Genomic DNA, 19109 nt, shown 5'->3' with positions numbered 1-19109 from the left:
GTGAATGGTGATCATCACCACCTCAGTAAATATTCAGAGGCTGTTTGAGGAACCAACATGTGCTCCCTTTCTGAATTTTTAGGACTTAAATTGTTTAATGGAGAGATACCTGAAGCCTCTACAAAAAGAAACATTCCTCACACCAGATGAGGTATGTTAACTCTTATCTTTTTTGCTAAATAGCTCAGGAACACTCCTCCTCTCTGCCCTCCCCAACCTACCCCATCCCACCCCTCCTGAACTTCTTTGTCTGGGTAAGAGCTGTGATTTTGAATTCCATGTCTTTAATGGATCAAGTAGATTATAAAGGTATGACTCAGTATCACAGTATCACTAAGGTTGGAAGAGACCTTGAGGATCATTGAGTCCAACCTATCAACACAGACCTCATGACTAGACCATGGCACCAAGTGCCACATCCAATCCCCTCTTGAACACCTCCAGGGGCGGTGACTCCACCACCTCCCTGGGCAGCACATTCCAATGACGAACGACTCGCTCGGTGAAGAACTTTCTCCTCACCTCGAGTCTAAACCTTCCCTGGCACAGCTTGAGACTGTGTCCCCTTGTTCTGGTGCTGGTTGCCTGGCAGAAGAGACCAACCCCTTCCTGGCTACAACCACCTTTCAGGTAGTTGTAGAGGGCAATGAGGTCACCCCTGAGCCTCCTCTTCTCCAGGCTAAACAATCCCAGCTCCCTCAGCCTCTCCTCATAGGGCTTGTGTTCAAGGCCTCTCCCCAGCCTTGTTGCCCTTCTCTGGACACTCAATAACATATATATTACTGATGTTCTAGAGAAGGTGAGCTAGCTGCAAAGCAGTATTTTCAATGTCTTGGTTTGTTGTTTTTTTTTCTCTTACTAGCTGGATGTTCTCTTTGGGAATCTGACCGAAATGGTAGCATTCCAGGTAGAGTTCCTGAAAACTCTTGAAGATGGAGTAAGGCTGGTTCCAGACCTGGAAAAGCTTGAAAAGGTTGAGCAATTTAAGGTAATGTCATCACTTTACATTCTGAGTAGTCACAGAATCACAGAATGCTAGAGGTTGGAAGGGGCCTTGAAAGATCATCTAGTTCAACCCCCCTGCCAGAGCAGGATCACCTAGAGTAGGTCACACAGGAATGTGTCCAGGTGGGTTTAGAATGTCTCCAGAGAAGGAGCATATACAACCTCTCTGGGCATCCTGTTCCAGTGTTTTGTCACTCTCACAGTGAAAAAGGATTTCCTTATGATCCTTATGATCCCTATGCTCCAGCTTGCACCTATTGTACCTTGTTCCATCACTGGACATCACTGGCTCCATACTCCTGACACTTGCCTTTAACATATTTATAAACATTAATGAGGTCACCCTTCAGTCTCCTCTTCTCCAAGCTAAAGAGACCCTGCTCCTCCAACCTATCCTCATAAGGGAGGTGTTCTACTCCCTTAATCATCTTTGTAGCTCTGTGCTGGACTCTTTCAAGCAGTTCCCTGTCCTTTAACACTCTTTATCACATTTGTCAATGTTCATGAAAAATCCTACATCTACTTAAACCTGAGATTAATTTTTAGGTAGTACTGGAGGTGTTTGAAAGCCATCCTTCTGTGGTTGTATTTCATGCTACATTTAGCCATATAGAGCGCTGTAGATCTGTAATGCCACGTTCTCTTAGATGCTATTCTTGCACTTCTGCCAGATTTGTTGTTTCAGGCTGTTGGGAAAAGCCAGAAATGGAAAGTTACATAAAATCTTTGTTCTGACAAACCTGATGTAGTAGTTCAGAAGCCCACTAGGGCTACAGATTAAAACTGTACATTAAATTCTGTGTTTGGGCTTTTGCTGCTCAGCAGAACTATATGGAGAATACACCCAGCTATCAACAGATGTGTGTTGAAGGCAGAAATGTAAACTGAAAATATAAAAGCTTCATTAAAAAGATAAGAAAGGGAAAAGGGTGGAAACAAATTCTGGTTTATTTCAAATGCAGTCATTGCATATGTGGCAAGTAACTAATATAATAGTATCATAGTATCAGTCAGGGTTGGAAGGGACCACAAGGATCATCTAGTTCCAACCCCCCTGCCATGGGCAGGGACACCCCACACTAGATCAGGCTGGCCAGAGCCTCATCCAGCCTGGGCTTAAACCCCTCCAGGGACAGGGCCCCAACCACCTCCCTGGACAACCCATTCCAGGGTTTCACCACTCTCATGGTGAAGAACCTCCTCCTCACATCCAGCCTGAATCTCCCCACCTCCTGCTTCATTCCATTCCCCCTAGTCCTATTACTACCTGACATCCTGAGAAGTCCTTCCCCAGCCTTCCTGTAGGCCCCCTTCAGATACTGGAAGGCCACAATGAGGTCACCTTGGAGCCTTCTCTTCTCCAGACTGAACAGCCCCAACTCCTTCAGTCTGTCCTCATAGCAGAGGTGCTCCAGCCCTCTGATCATCCTCGTGGCCCTTCTCTGGACACCTTCCAGCACCTCCATATCCATAATGTTTTGTCTTTGGGGAATTTTACTTTTACTTTGAGCACTCACCTTGGTAGAGGACAGGATGTCTTGGTGCATAATAATTCCACTGGGATTTCTCTTCAGCTAACACACAGCCCTGGGAGAACTCCTCAAAGAATTTGTCTTTTTGTGCATACATGGCTCTGCCATCAGGTGCTGATTTAGAGTAAGTGTCAGTTGTGAACACTGCCTTCACACAACTAGAACACAGGTTTTGTTTTGTAGGAAATGTGCCCTAAATGGAAAGCACAAAGACACTTTTTGAGTGGAGGAAGCCTCTGTGACCACTCTGTGCTCTGAGCTTTAAGAGTGGAGTCCAGAAGAAATTTTCTTATGGAGAGAACTTTGTATTCTGAATGCTGATGCTTCCTCCCCTTCCCACAAAAAGTGCATCAGCTTCACTTTCAGTTCTGTCCTACAGGCATAATTTGAAAGCAGTGTGCAAAATGGGACTTCAGCACTTCTTTTCTGCTTCAGGGTTTCAGTTCTGCAGTTTGCTTCCCTCTGCTGGGTGTAGAGCTGCCTTTGTGTTGTCTTACCTACCTCCCCTCTCCCACTCTGTGTTGTCTTGCTCCTAAGTGGGTAGGAAAGCAAATGCTTGACCATGGTGTAGACATCTTAGGGAAAGTTTGGCCCTTAGCACAAACTCATTTTCTAGAGAATGAAGACCTTGGTGTGTCTGTGCAGAGGGATAATAGTCTTGCTTTCAGCTCCTTAGTGTCTTGATCCATTACAAAGTCAGATACACCCTGTCCTTCCTGTGGCTTTTGGACATTACTTAGATCAATAAGGTTTTAAACTCAGGCATGTAAATACATTTCTGGAGCTGTGAAGCTAGTTCTCTGTATGGCCAGTCATGTGTCCAGATCATCCTAATCAGATTTTGGCTAATTGTGTTAATCACATCCTGAATCCAAGCACCAAAGCTGGACATGTTTCTTGCTAGACGGTGTGAATGCATTCAAAATGTGTGTCCTGTTAACTAAAAGCTAAATGGGCAGTTCAGACAGAAGGGAAACTAACTAACTGGCTTTCATGTGCCTTCTTTTTCTAACACCGTATTTTTCTTTGTATTGAACCCTAGAAAGTGTTGTTTTCCTTGGGTGGATCCTTTCTTTACTATGCTGATCGGTTCAAGCTGTACAGTGCCTTCTGTGCCAGCCACACAAAAGTCCCCAAAGTACTGGTGAAAGGTAAGAACCATGTGCTGGGCAAACAAACCTGGGCATGCAGGAAGAGAAATGTTGCAGCAATACATGGTTTGGGCTGGCTCAGGATGTCCTTGTGAATGGTGAGGGGTGATCCCTGCTGTCATAGTGTCATAGTATCAGACCCTGGAGGTCTTAAACACTTCCAGGGACAGGACCCCAACCACCTCCCTGGACAACCCATTCCAGGGCTTCACCACTCTCATGGGGAAGAACCTCCTCCTCACATCCAGCCTGAATCTCCCCACCTCCAGCTTCATTCCATTCCCCCTAGTCATATCACTACCTGAGATCCTGCGAAGTCCCTCCCCAGCCTTCCTGTAGGCCCCCTTCAGATACTGGAAGGCCACAATTAGGTCACCTCGGAGCCTTCTCTTCCCCAGACTGAACAGCCCCAACTCCTTCAGTCTGTCCTCACAGGAGAGGTGCTCCAGCCCTCTGATCATCCTTGTGGCCCTTCTCTGGACACCTTCCAGCACCTCCATATGCCTCTTGTAATAGGGGCTCCAGAACTGGAGGCAGTACTCCAGGTGGGGTCTCACCAGGGCTGAGTAGAGGGGGAGGATCACCTCCCTTGACCTGCTGGCCACACTGTCCAAACCATGCAGGGTAAGCTGTGATGGAGTAATAGAGGCATACATGCCTGGTGGCTTTGCAGGAGCATTCACAGGAGGAAAGTATGCTTGCCTGACCTGAGAGGCTCACAGGCAGCTCTGCCATGGGTATTTTTGGACCACCATCAATGTAATGATACCCAAGTAGCGCATTACAAGCAGTTGTTAACCTCCCATGAGGTTCCCACACACACGCTCAATTTATTCTCCCTGACGTGCTGAGTTTCTTTGCAGCCACGTGGGGAATGGAAAGGTTTCATAATTGGGCAATGTGATGTGTGCTGATGGATCACTGTATACTTTGGAAATAGTGGTGATGCTTTTAATGACTTCTGAATCCTTCTAGAGTTTGTGCTGTGAATCCTTCCTAGAGTCAGTCCCACTGAAGCTCTGGCCAATGCGGTTGAACGCTGACAGCCGCTAGGAAAGGATCAAGCCTGGCAGAATGTTTTATGGAAGCTGTCTAAATATTTTCACTTCACTGTGCCGTTTGTCGCCTCTCTCCTTCTTCTCACCTTCATTCCAGTTTGCCTGAGAAGTTTCCATGTGTGAATTCCTAGTCAGCTTTGGCTTGCTGAGATGGAGATAAATGAGCTGTGGTGTAGCTTATAAATGCTCATGGGCCTCCTTGCCTTGGAGTGATGATTTTTGCCCTGCGAAAGTGTTAATCTCTTTAGAATTAGCAGTGCCTCATCCAATTCATTTTTGGCCAAGGCATTAAATAAACAAATGGTTCCAGTTGTAGGAGCAATGCCACTGAGGGAGGAGCTCTTATTTTCCAGAGAATATCTGGATGCCTGACAATCAGAAGTTTTCTGTTTCTTGGTCGATTTGTTGGGTTTTGGAGGTTTGTTTTGGGGGGGGTTTGGTTGGTTGGGTTGGAGTTTTTTGTTGGGTTTGTTTGGTTGGTTTTGTTTGTTTGTTTGTTTTCTTCCCTTTGTACATTTTTATGCATTTCTGCTTGTAAATTCTTATTTGCCATGCTGCAAAAAATACTTGGCAGCTCTGTGGAATACATGAATAAAGAGCTGGCTGGTAGTCACATTTGTGCTATCTTTTGGTACCATTTTGCTTGACCTTAATATTAAGGCTAGAGGCTAGGTAGATCTGATTGGGCTTTTTTGCTTTATTCATTGATGACTGCATTTATAAATGAGAAGTGGTTGTCCTTGAGCTATGACACAGACAGAATTGGAAATTTTATTCCTGTGATAAGTCTCTTTAAACCCCTAGGACTATAGTTCAAAAGTAGTTTGGCCTTTCCCTTTCTAGGAGACCTTATTGCTGTCTACAACTACCTGAAGGGAGGTTGTAGCCGGGAAGGGGTTGGTCTCTTCTCCCAGGCAACCAGCACCAGAACAAGAGGACACAGTCTCAAGCTGTGCCAGGGGAGGTTTAGGCTGGATGTTAGGAAGAAGTTCCTCACAGGAGGAGTGATTTGCCATTGGAATGGGCTGCCCAGGGAGGTGATGGAGTCACCATCACTGGAGGTGTTTAGGAAGAGACTGGATGGAATGCTTGGTGCCATGGTTTAGTTGGTTAGATAGTGTTGGATGATAGGTTGGACTCAATGATCTCAAAGGTCTCTTCTGGCCTGGTCTGGTCTGGTCTGGTCTATTCTGTTCTGTTCTGTTCTGTTCTGTTCTACCCTCAGCTGAGGTGTAGGTGGCTTTTGGATTTGAAACTGAAGTTGCTTTATTGAAATCAAGTCACTGTCTGCAAAGAACCCACCCAACCTTGGCGAGGGACATGACTCTAATAAAAGCAATTCTGTGGAAATGTGGAATTGTTCCTGCACTGAAAAACTTCTACCTCTAAAAATGCCATCTTCCCCATACATCCCTCCCTGTAACAAGTTTATGTTCTAGCAGCAGTGAAAATGGTAACTTTACAAATTCAGTAGCAGTCAGATAGAAAAGATGATAGCAGTCACGTGTCCAGTCTGCCTGCACTCTCAAAAGGTGGTTTACAGGTTCCTGCCTCCTTACTAGGTCTTAATTGTTGTTGTTGAGTACTGGATTTTAAAGTTTAATGAGTTAATGATAACCAGACTCACCAATAGTACAGGTGTGCCTGTCAGACCAGACTCATGAATAGGAGCTTCTTACAAATAGCCAGACTGAGCCTTTCCTTAAGGAAACAGCTGATTACAGCAATGTATGCTGCTCTAAATGAGTTGCAAGGCCAGAAATACTGTGGGCAGTGAAATCAAAACCTGCATGTATCGGTGTGGTAGGTGGATGGCAGTTATTGAATCATAAATAGCGCATCTGGGGTAAAAGGAGTCAATGACCCAAGATTTGCAGTGCCTAAGTCTAATACTGTGGACCTGATGAATATGCATTTTCTTGCAAAATGGCTCTGGATAAATGAATTTCAATCTGGAAAAGTCACTTTATCAGGGCAGCTGTTCTGATTTTAATTTCACCCAATTGCCTCATTTCAATTTCCCAGCCAAGACAGACACTGCTTTCAAGGCATTTCTGGATGCTCAGAATCCCCGGCGGCAGCACTCCTCCACACTGGAGTCGTACCTCATCAAACCTATCCAGCGGATACTGAAATACCCTCTCCTGCTGAAGGAGCTCTTTGCTCTGACTGATGTAGACAGTGAGGAACATTATCACCTAGATGGTAAGGAGCTGACCTACATTACTCTTTCCTGTTTAACCTCTGATCTGGAATCCTCTTCCTCCTCTTTCTGCTCAGAGGCTTAAAAATACCAATTGTCTCTTCCCCTATCTCTCTGTCTTTCTTATAGTGGCCATAAAAACAATGAACAAAGTTGCCAGCCACATTAATGAAATGCAGAAAATCCATGAAGAATACGGGGCAGTGTTTGACCAGCTCATAGCAGAACAAACAGGGGAGAAAAAAGAGGTAACAGATGATCAAACATAAGAGAAAAAGGCTGCTATTGTGGTGTTCATACCAAATATTTACCTTGCATGTAGTGTCATCAGGTGGATCCTAGTGAAAACAGATAAACCCCAATCCAAGAACCACTTTTTCCATGTGTGGCTCAATGAGTGGGACCAACATAAAGAAGAGGTGGGTTAACTCACCTTCACTGTTGTGCTTGGGTCACAATCATATCCCAACCTGCAGTTCACAATTTACATGTCCATATAAATAATCTTGGCCCACCAGTCTGAGTGGACTAGCAGGCTGATGCAAGATTGTTAGCTCTTTAATTGCTTATAAAAGATCAAAATATGAGCTGCACTGTGTGAGAAACACCACTTTCTCTTTTAGAAGGTGTAGTAGTGGGCTTGATAATGTGGGAGACCCTTGGGCTTTGGTCCAGGTATCTCATGTGGTGCATATATAAACATGTGATGATCCAGTGTGGCTCAGTCCTGGCTACCATGTCAGAAACCTGTAGAAGGTATCCTGAAGTTTCAGACTGAGACCTGGGCTCTCCATTTACCAGTAGAATCATAGAATGATTTGGGTTGGACCTCCACAGGTCATCTAGTCCAACCCCCCCGCAGTGAGCAGGGACATCCTCCACTAGATCAGATTGCACAGAGCAAACATCTTAGTACTGCTTTCGTTCTCAGGGAGACTTCAGGTTGTTGTTCTAATGGTATCCATGCTGTCCTTTGGAAAAAGCCAGACTTCACAGAGGGGAGGGTGGAGGAATGGGATAACATGGCCCCCAGACTGGGGATAGACCTTGGATTTGTCACTCTGGAACACCACAAGTCAAAGATCCGATCTTGCACATTCTACTAACACTGCTTCTGAAGATGCAACATTAGTAAGCATCTCCAACAGTTGTTATGAACTCCTTTTATGAGTCCATTTCCAGAACTGTGGTTTCCACAGATCAGCCTTTGGGTGAAATCAAGAGCCATAGCAGCCACGGGGAGGAAGTGCTTTGACTGCTTGGCATGATGCAGTGTCTAAGCTTTACTCCAGACGGTGTGTCTGATGGGGGCTATGCTTAAATGTTCAAACAAAACAGAAAATAAATGGCAGGGAGAAAGATGGACACAGGAGGAGAAAAAAAAGGCAAGAAAATCATCTGTGTTTTGCCCTGACTTCCCATCAAGTTACAGTAGCTGGGCTCTGAGTTTGACTTGGAATTTATGCTCACCAATTAATAATTTAATCTCTTCTATTGCTGTCACAATCTGTTTGTCCATGCTTGCAGTCATCTGATGAAATCTTGCAAAAGTTTACCTGGGGGGCAGTTTGTGTTTGTTTAGGAATCAACTTCCAGCAAGTATTCTTGAACTGAAACCTGAAGTAATAATCTTTCTCGAACTGATTACACATTGTGTTGGCAGGTTGCAGACCTATCAATGGGGGACTTGCTTTTGCATAACACAGTGATATGGCTGAATCCTCCTGCTTCACTGGGGAAATGGAAGAAGGAACCTGAGCTGGCAGCATTTGGTTTGTACCTAGCGATTTTATTTTGGAAGCCTAAAAGACTGTCGGCTATGCCTTGACAAATGTTTTGTTGAAGCATTGCCTTCTGCAAGGTTGGATGGAACTTAAAACTCTACTTGTCTGTGCTGCAGTGGTCATATTCTGTTCTCTGTTGATCTAAAACTGGTGAAGAATTTGGAAATGACTGCTGTAACAGTGCAAAAGTTTGATAAAGCCATATCCAAGGCTGTGAATTGAGAGCTATGTAGAAAAATGGTTCTCTCATTTCAATTGTCTGATCTATGCCAACTCTACTTCACATCTTCTAGAAGGGGTTGGGGGCTCGCAGAAGTTTTGCCTTATTTCTCTGTGCCTTTTGTCAAAAGTAACTTCTACACCTAAGCTTTTAAAACATGCTTAAAAGCTGAGGCAAGACTTCCAGCACATTGCTCTGGAGTGGTCTTTCTCCCACCGAGGAGTCTGTCTTGGGCTGCCAAACTAGAAACTGTAACTGCTCTTGGCATAGATCTGAAGATCTTTCTGCTGCATTGAAGTGGAAAGGAACCTTTGGAAAGGTACCTGATCACTACGTCACATCTCTTCTACTGTCAGAATTCTATCAAGTAATGAAGACTGTACTCAGTTCTCTTTATTTGTTCCTAATTTTTGGATCTCTTTACGCACAACAGACTTTTTCTGGGCTGTTTCCAGAAAGTGACGCTGGTTAGGAAGGCAATGAGTTTTCCTTTTGGTTTTGAGTTTTATACCAAACAGATTATGAATGAAAACTCTCTCATTTATATACTCTGGAAGAGCATATATAAACAGACTGTTTTCCTTTAAGGTGGAAAAGCACCCTGAAGATTCACGGCCACATGAAAGCTGCTAGGAATATGCATAAACTCTTATTTACACCAAAAATCTTTGAGTTGCCTTCATCAAATGTCCAAAATCAAGTGTCTGTGCAATTCAGCCTGAAAACAAAAAGTGCATTAGAGTCTTGAAGAAAGGGATCACAGGGGAAAGTGGTCTTGAAAGACAAACTCCATCTCCATGTTATCTGGCAAAAGAGTAATCAGCTGACACCTCTGCTTGCCAGTGGTGCCAACTTTTTAATTCAGTGTAGACCACTGTCCCAGCTGGGAGGGGTGGACATTCTCTCCAGGCACAGTCTCATCTGCAGACTGGCCACTTGTAGCTGAATGCTGCTCATTTGTTTGAGGTGAAATTAGCCAAGGAGACTGAAGTTGGGGGGGGTTTATATATAGGATTGTTGCTATTTGAATAGTTGATGTGATAACTGGTAACTTAAACTCTCAAGTTCCAAGTGACTTGGAAGTCACCTGGTTTTGTATGGTAAAAGCTGTTGAGTTTGGGTTTTGGGGGAAGAATAATGCAAGAGGGCTGGTAGATTTGCTCCTACCCTCCCTCCCTGACTCTGGTGAGGGCTGGCAGAGGAGTTTAAAGGTCTGTGTGCTTGGGCATAGAGGAGACCCATTCCCAACCTTACTGACTACATGGCTTTTGTTTCTAACTTTCTTCTGTAGTGTTCAAAACTGCTGTGGTCCTTGTGTACAAAGATGGTTCCAAACAGAAGAAAAAACTTGTAAGTTGCATAGACTCTTTCAGTGATGCTATTTGCATCTGTGGTGCTATGATCCAGATTTGCTCTCCATAGAGCTGTGGTGCTAGAGTGTGCTTTTGCATATATGATCCTTGTTCTCTGCCACACAGCTGAGGTTCTGGGCAGTGCAGAGTGGCTTGCTGTTCAGCCTGGGTGCAGTGGACCGCAAGCATTCATTTAATTTACCCTTTGCTGTCTGCTGGACTAGTCAGTCATGTTACCTGTCACATCCATTCCATTCTGTGGAGTGGGCTGTCATGAAACAAGGTGTCACCTTGAGCATCTCTCTTGTGTTTGACACTTCAGTCAGTGTAAGAACATGTAGTGAAATGTGGGAGTTGCTGTCAACTTTCTTAGTGAAACACAATGCCCTGAGCAAGTGCTGGCTGCTTGTGACTAAATTTGGTGTGCCTGAAGTATGTATCAGGGGATCCTACTGGAATTTGGGATTAAAAGTTAAAGTTAAGATTGACAATAAACACATGTCTTGCTACACTGTTTATAGTGATAAAGAAAACTTTTTGATTCCCATGTATGGCATAAACTGAAGTGTGATTTGAAATGTTAGTAAGGTTGAAGTCAACTGGCCACAACATAACTTCAGAGTGACTAAAGCAAAACGAATGCATGTTTCTGAGTGTATGTGTGCTTGGAAAAGAGGATGCAGCATTAGTCTCAAATGGCATTTGAAGGCATTGATAAGAATTGATTAGCCTGCTGGTTGCTTTTGTCTAGGTTTTAACAAGATCTTCACAGATAAATCTGTGACTGTTTTAGGCACTTCAGTGACACAGGTTACTAAGATGTAGTGAGAAAAGAAGAACTGCAGCAAGTCTCTAGCTGGACATTCTCAGTGCAAAGCACAGGAGACTTTTGACTGTTAGGAAATGAGGTGTCTTATTTCCTAACAGTATTTTGAAATCCTTCCAGGGAGGATCACATAGAGCTTCAATTTATGAAGACTGGGATCCGTTCCGCTTTCGCCACATGATACCTTTAGAAGCACTACAGGTTCGAGCGCTGGCAAGTGCAGGTAGTGTTCCTGCTGCATGAATTTGGCAGAGTTCTTAACGTTTGGTTGGGGTGCAGATGGGGAATTCACTGAACAGCATTTGTGCTTAATATGTGTGTATGTACTTTTGGGGTCCCAAAAGAGGAACCCACAACCTCAACATCCACAACAGCCCTGGAGAGAGACGAAGGGGCAGCATGTCCAGTTGTCTCCAGCTTGTCAGTAAATTTCTGAAGCCAGGTTTGGTTGTGGAAGAACAAAGTAAAGTTGTTGCTTGGTTGAGAACTTCGTGTGAAGCTTCTGTTATTAAAAAATTCAAAATGTTAAATAATTTCTTCCTTTTCTAATGCATAAGTGGAAAGAACATAGGAGGTAGCTGTAAAATGTTAATAATGCTCTATGGGACCAAGTGAGTGCATATAAAATACTGTGAGATTTTGGCAAGTTTAAGAGTGTTGTTTCATTCCTCTTTGCCCTCTACAACTACCTGAAAGGCTGTTGTAGCCAGGAAGGGGTTGGTCTCTTCTCCCAGGCAACCAGCACCAGAACAAGGGAACACAGTCTCAAACTGAGCCAGGGGAAGTTTAGGCTCGAGGTGAGGAGAAAGTTCTTCACCAAGAGAGTCATTAGTCATTGGAATGTGCTGCCCGGGGAGGTGGTGGAGTCACTGTCCCTGGAGGTGTTCAAGAAGGGATTGGACGTGGCACTTGGTGCCGTGGTCTAGTCATGGGTCTGTGGTGACAGGTTGGGCTCGATGATCCTCGAGGTCTCTTCCAGCCTTGGCGATACTGTGATTAGTTACTTGCCCACTGCTGCCTTTCAGCCATGAGGTAATACTATTTCCAGTGTGTTATCTGTTGTCCTGGATGGTCTTAAACTGTTTCTTCAGGATGACAGCATAAATACTCCACACCTGTTTGAATGGAGGTTGTAGCGAGATGGCTGTCAGTCTCTTCTTCCAAGTACCAAGTGGTAGGACAAGAGGAAATGGTCTCAGGTTGCACCAGCAGAGGTTTGGGTTGGATATTAGGAGAAATTTCTTCACCAAAAGTGGTGTCAAGCACTGGAACAGGCTGCCTGTGGAAGTGGTGGAATGACTGTCCCTGGAGGTATTCAAAAGATGTGTAGATGTGGTGCTTAGAGATGTGGTTTATTGGTGAATTTGGTAGTGCTGGGTTAATGAATGAACTTCACGATCTTAAAGGTCTCTTCCAACCAAACCAATTCTCTAATTGAGGTTAAATATGAGAAAGTGTTACATGCAGTTCTGCTTGTTTTTCACTTTAGATGCAGAGACCAATTCTGTATGTGAGATTGTCCATGTTAAATCTGAGTCTGAAGGCAGGCCAGAAAGAACTTTTCATCTTTGCTGTAGGTAAGTGTGTTTCTGTATTTTCAATGGCAGCTGCATCCCTGGATCCCAGCCTGCTTGTGTCTTTCCCTTAGAGCAGTCTGCGAACAAGCCAATAGGGAAAGTGGGGAAAGGGTGTTTAAAACCTTACAAGAGTCTGCCTTTCAGGAGTCAAATGGATTAAAAGAAAGGCATATATTTGATCTGCCTTGCACCTTGATGGGAATGTCCTTATTACAAATTTTCTTTCACAAATTACATCCGGTGAAGTTCCAGCCTGGGATCTTTATGCCAGATAGCTGCTAACACGCCATGTTCAGCTGGTACTTTTCATGCCACCAAGTTCCAACTTCTGCTGTTAGGGCACTGACTTTTCCTTAAGTAGACCATGTCTGTCTTCATTGTGATGGTTGCCCTGTTGTGGTTTAGAGCTCAAATAAAAGTTTAGTACACAAATTCATCAGGGTCCAACAAAGCTCGTACTATGCCAAGTACTACTATGAGGTAGTAGAGTTGCAGGACTTCTGCTTGCTGTGTGTTTATAGGAGATAACCTGAGATTTAATTAGGCACCATAGATCAGCTTAATGTGTGTCAGACAAAGTGAAGTGCATTGTTGCTGTTGGAAGAGAAGGAAGCCTCAAGAGGGGTGAATGGCTAAATGTGTAGTTAATGAACCATGTATTTATTTCCTTGGATGTCCGTTGCAACCACTCTAGTTTTAGCTTTGCTTTGAAAATACTGTATCAAATTGAGTCTTCTCTGGGGGGAAATGCATGCCAGTTGTTTTGCACTGACTTAAACTGCAGAACTGGTCATTATTTGTCTCATATGCAGTGATCTTTGACTAATTCCTGGGAGGTGACACCAGCTTTTGTATTCTTGCCTATTTTTCAGTTCACCAGAGCACAGGAAGGACTTTCTGAAGGCAGTGCACTCAATCCTGCGGGATAAACACAGAAGACAGCTTCTTAAAACCGAAAGTTTGCCCTCATCCCAGCAATATGTTCCTTTTGGTGGAAAAAGATTGTGTGCTCTAAAAGGTGCAAGGCCAGCCATGAACAGGGCAGGTACTGTAGGGCTACAGACTTTCAAGATCCCAGTAACCCCAGCACCATTTTAGGACCTGTGGTGGTGTCTGTTACTTGTATATTAGGATTAGCATTCTCTCCTGTGTATGTAAAAACTGCTGGTTTTCCATGCTTTTACTTCCTTGAGAGCCTTAAATTGCCTCTATTTACCTTGCTTTGCACTCAAGGCTCAGCTTCAGAGTGGTCCTTCTGGTATGGAAGGAAGAAATGGGATTCCCATCAATACCGATTGGCTGTGCACTTTTACCTGGAAATGGGTTTCAGCTGAACAAAGCAGAAGCCTGCTGCATATCTCTTAAAAGCCTGTGCAGAATTCTGAGCTAACCCTAGCACTTTTAAAACTAAAATGCACAAGAAAAATCAACTCCCCCAAGCGAGTGGCTTAGGTTGAAGAGATAGCTTTGTATGTCCTTCCTTTTTAGCCTTTTCAGCTCTGTTGTTAAATAATGGACACTACTTCTACTTCTCACATTATGAGAGGCGTGTGCTTGATACTGTTATTTTTGTAATGGCCTGTCCTAAACCTTGGATTTTTATTTTCAGTTGGCTTCAGGCAAAAAAAAGAATGAGAACATGGTCAGGGAAAGGCAGGTTTTCATTTTCAGAACAATAGATGATGGAGCAAAGAGCCTTTTGCTTCCAACTTCAAAGCACACAGCATTGCTGCGTGTTTTGTTCTGGTCTGGTTTTCTCTCTTTTTGGTGTGTTTTTTTTCTGCTCATTAGATCCAGCAATGTAGACAACCAGGCTTTCTGTTCCTCTTTTGTACTGGGCAGGCCAGACCAATAACATTCGCAGCATGGCTTCTCACTCAGGGTGTTGCTAGCCATCTGCTTCAGAGACACTTAAAATCATAGGGGAAAAGAGTCAAAGGAGGGCCAAAACACAACTCTCTTACCGTAGGGCTGCTTCAGTCAGCCTGTGGGGCTAACCTGCTGTAGGTGTGCCAAACCTTTCAGTTTGGCTCGCTGATGAATTTGCATGGTGAATTCTGCAGGGATGGAAATTTCCTCCTAGAGTCCAGACCTCTCACTACTGTTGAAATTTGCATTACTGCTGAGCTCTTTCTACCTAATGCATGTTTTGAGGCTCAGGGATGTTAAAATGTAACCCTGCCCCCGAGACCAAGTTTAATAAAATCATACTGCAAGTGCTAAGGTCCTGTTTAGTAGAGGGGGACAAAGTGTAACCTCGGAGTTCACCTGCTTGCCACGGACCTACATGTGTGCACATAAAGCGCTGGAATGCCTGCAGATCCTTCAGCTGCAGGATTCGTCCCATGCTTTGCCTCACAAGCCTCTTATGAAGATGTTCCAACAGAGAAGATGTGAATTTGCTAATTGGGCCAGTTGCAAAAGCTAGTAGACCAGCTGATGATGAGTAAGGAACTTCTGAAAGTTTGTCTGGTTTGGGGATTTTCTTTTTGCCTCCAGTAGTGTGGGAGTGGGGAAGGGAGTAGCAAAACCTAGACAGGGAACTTACTCCCCCATAAATAACACAACAGTTGCAACATCTTCAGCACCAAGGTAGCTATCTGGAAATCTGTAGTTTTGCTCTTCCCTGAGACAGAGTAATTTCCCATACTGAGGTGTAAGGCTAGCTGGTTTTCATGGTGTGCTGACAGCAGGTCACTGCCTGTGAGAAGCTGAGCTGAACAGATGCACTTTGTGCTGGCTGGCTGCCTGCCTACCGCTTAGGAGGAACAGTAATTGTGGGCCATTATTCCAACTGCGGATCTTAGTAGCAGAAAGTCCTTTTTCAGCTGGAGAGAGACTTGTGCTGAGGAGCTGAGTGAAGTGTGACTTGCCAGCAGGGAGGATACGGAATGACCAGGTCATTTGTGGGAGTCTGTCTGCTTTGTGCCTAGCAGTGTTAAATAAAGGGCCTCTGGAAGACTTAACTTTTAAAAGAGAGTTGTACCATGTGTAAAAAGCCTGTGGGATTTTATCTTTGTGTGTGTGCAGTGTCAGCCCCAAGCAAGTCTCTTGGGAGGAGGAGGCGGCGGCTGGCCCGAAACAGGTTTACCATTGACTCAGATGCCGTCTACACAAGCAGCCCTGAAAAAGAGCCCCAGCAGCCCACGCACAGTGGGGACACTGACCGCTGGGTAGAGGAACAGTTTGACCTTGCTCAGTATGAGGAGCAGGAGGACATCAAGGAAACGGACATCCTCAGCGATGATGATGAGTACTGCGAGGCCATGAGAGGTGCCATGGCTGACCAAGATCTCCGGGAGCGACTGCAGGCGGCCTCCATCACAAGCAGCCAGCCGTGCCGAGGAGACCGCTCGCGCCCAGCCACGGACACGCATGCCTCCAGGATGACCCAGCTGAAGAAGCAGGCAGCCTTCTCTGGCATCAACGGCGACGTGGAGGGCCATGGCGAGGAGGTCATCTGGGTTAGACGGGAAGACTTTGTCCCCAGCAGGAAACTGAACACAGAGCTCTAAACCGGTCCCCTTCCCCACCTGGATGCGTAGGTCTCCCCGTCCCACCCTCCACCCCTCCCCCCTGGCCCCGCACACTGCGGAGAGCTGATACGGATAGATTGCACACTTGCACACACCATTTCGGCAGCTGAATTGGTCCAAAGCCATGCCGCCACACTTTAGGCAACTGTAAAACGCTCAAACCCTGAAACAGAATAAGCTTAAGGTCCTGTCTTACGTTACCAAGGGCTTTCACACTATTTTATTTATTCTAAAACAATCAGGGGCTGAAGTTAAGTATGGGGAAAATATCATCACTGGAAAACAAATTACTCTGGATGTCTTAACCTACGTGCAGCCAACTAGCTTGAACAATAGCACAACGAACAGAGGGTTTTATAGCCGTAAGACATCAGTCGTAGGTTCATCTCCTTACTGAGGAAAACTGCCTTTTTAACATGTACAGTTGCAGTATTCTTATTACTTTTCTCTCTTTAAATGTAAGAGAATATACATGTATTTTAGGAATGCGTGAGGAAAGGTTTGGGATTTCTGTTGTGTTAAGTCCTTTTGGTCTGTGGCTGGTCTAACTTAATGTCAACGTTGGAAGCTCTAGTTTTACATACTGCTATAAAGATGCCAAACTCTCCTCAAAGAGATCCAAATTTAACACTTGAAGAGATATTTTTTTGTATTTTACCTGAGATGCAGGGGGCACAAAGGGATAAGGATTTTACAGCATTAGCGTAGCTCCACGGCTAGGATACGAGGCTAGCTTTTTTTTTTGCAGAGGGTTAGGAATGGTGGTTTTATATTAAAATATGAACTGGAAACTCTTATTTAGGTATAACGTTCTTCAGGCAAAGGATTATTGTATATGTTTGAGACCGGGGTTTAGTTAGGTAATAAAAACAATAAAATGAAATGAGATGGCTGAATTGGAGTGGACCAAACCGAGGCGTGGTGTAACCTCGCCGGAGCCAGAGTAGCAACCTCACGGGATCCCTTCGGTCCGCTCTGTCTGGCAAAGTTTGGGCTTAGGGAGACAGGAAAGTCATGGCCAAAAAACTGACCTCATCCACTCTCCTACTGTGGGTGAAACTAGTGTATTTTAATTCCTTTATAAAAGCTTTTCCACTGCAATAGAGTACGAGCAAGCTCTACACAAGCAAACCTCTTTAACACTTAAAGTCTTTTATTTAAACGCCTAAAACAGGGTAAGATGTGACTAAAACTTTGTCATTTTTAAGTAGACTTCCAAACCCAAAACACAGCACTTTTTTTGGTGGTTTTTTTTTTTTTTAATTTTAAATTTATGTTGCTTTTCCCATTTCAATTTCTTCTATAAGAAAAAAAGGAAAATAATATGAAATGTTCCTTTTTTTTCCCCCCCCTCCCACCCCCGGTTGGTTTGTTGGTATCTATTGATGTTTGACACATTGGTAGGTACTGTGAAAACCTGACATTTTATAATAGCTTTAGGATTATATTTTATAAAAGCCACTCTGACTCTATTTTAAAACATGACAAAAATTATTCCCTCCCACCCCCCTACCCCCCCCAAAAAATCCATCACTGTCTTTGTGTCCCAGCTAACATTCTCTCCTTGCCCCCCTACCCCACCCCTTTCTGGTTTCTGGTGCACTATACTTGATCTTATGAAAGCTTTCTCTATTAACCTTTTGCTATCTTCTGATTTCTTTTCCTACAAGCTCTAGAAAGGTTTCTATACCCTTTGTATTATCACATCATTGTTTTGTATCACCTACTTGTCAGTTGTGTCCCAGCGTATTAGAGAAGTGGAGGTTTTAGCTGTCCTATGCTGTACCCAGCGGAATACAGTCAGCGCTGAAATACTGGAAGGCTGGTACTGGGAAGGTACCATTGTTCTTGTACATAATGTCATGACATGTCTATGTCAAAGGTTCTTATATATTTCTTTTATAAGCTGAAAGAAGGTCTATTTTTATGTTTTTAGTTCTATGAATGGAACGTTGTAAATGCCTGTCAGAAATAAAATACTGGGAAAAGAAAAGGCAAGAGACTGGTGTGTGTGTATGTGAGTGCTCCAATAGAGGTACCTCAATCAGCAGAGGGAAGCAAGGAAGCAAGTACTGCAGTAGATGAAGTCGTTGGAATCGCTCTCCTAGCTTTAATAGCCTGTAGGCAGACTCCAGTTAGCAAGGTTCCCACCCTTAGCAGTGTCTGCCTTGTTACTGTGTGCAGATACTCCCTCAGAATGGGTTCAGTTGTCTTGGCTCTGCTTTTCAGTGAGGTGTGAGGTTTGAGCTCTGAGGTAATTGATGTCTCCCTTGGCCAGCACATGCTGATCTTCAGCCTGTCCCACATGAGAGGCTGGAGCAAGATTGTTGGCTTCCCCTCCCTCCTATTGAAACCTCACTTTTAGGCCTAAGCCTGGAGCCTTGCCTGTTACAGAATGAAAACCAAGACAGACAGGAGATCAAACACTAGGTGCAAGCATTTGCCCAGTGTGCCTGTTTGGCATGCACTGTGGCACAAACTGAAGCTTTCCCTTGGTGGGACCACTAACTTCAATGTGGCATGGTGAAGTCTGTAACCAGCAACATGTTCCCCAGATTCCTGAAATTGCACCAACCCCTACTGAAACATGAGTACAAAGCATGTTAATACTTGCTTGTGTGCTCAGCAGAGAACAAATTAGAACAAGTAAAACTTCTACTTTAAATGCCACAGTCTTTCTTTAGATGGGTGAATGTGTTTATCTTCTCCACAGTTTAGTTTTCACTAGCTACTGCAGTGTTTCAGGCAACTGACTTCAGTTTGCAGGTTGTCTGAAGCTGCTTGAAGAGCTTGTCCTACTGTAATAACATCATGCCGTGCATTAAAAAATGATATTATGTAGCTCATTTATCACATATCAAGCCT

General features: G+C 44.3%; 1 protein-coding gene across 8 annotated transcripts in view; it reads left to right on the top strand.

Moving 5' to 3' along the window:
- The window catches only part of TIAM1 (TIAM Rac1 associated GEF 1), a 238965-nt gene extending 220723 nt beyond the window's left edge, over window positions 1-18242 (top strand). For all 8 annotated transcript variants that reach the window (XM_068144501.1, XM_068144504.1, XM_068144499.1 and 5 more), the window contains 11 exons: window positions 83-151; window positions 863-988; window positions 3580-3688; window positions 6772-6951; window positions 7079-7197; window positions 8613-8721; window positions 10245-10303; window positions 11252-11354; window positions 12621-12708; window positions 13581-13753; window positions 15739-18242. In XM_068144501.1, coding sequence (XP_068000602.1) covers window positions 83-151; window positions 863-988; window positions 3580-3688; window positions 6772-6951; window positions 7079-7197; window positions 8613-8721; window positions 10245-10303; window positions 11252-11354; window positions 12621-12708; window positions 13581-13753; window positions 15739-16223 — 1620 coding nt within the window. In that variant the 3' untranslated portion in view covers window positions 16224-18242. The remainder of the gene's footprint in view (window positions 1-82; window positions 152-862; window positions 989-3579; window positions 3689-6771; window positions 6952-7078; window positions 7198-8612; window positions 8722-10244; window positions 10304-11251; window positions 11355-12620; window positions 12709-13580; window positions 13754-15738) is intronic.
- Window positions 18243-19109: the final 867 nt, after the last annotated feature.

The sequence above is a fragment of the Melanerpes formicivorus genome, unplaced genomic scaffold (assembly GCF_026170545.1).
Source record: "Melanerpes formicivorus ecotype bairdi unplaced genomic scaffold, bMelFor1.0.p_v2 SCAF_11, whole genome shotgun sequence".
Lineage (NCBI taxonomy): Eukaryota > Metazoa > Chordata > Aves > Piciformes > Picidae > Melanerpes > Melanerpes formicivorus.
The sequence above is the reverse complement of the archived record's forward strand: the minus strand, read 5'-3'. Positions and strand labels throughout refer to the sequence as shown.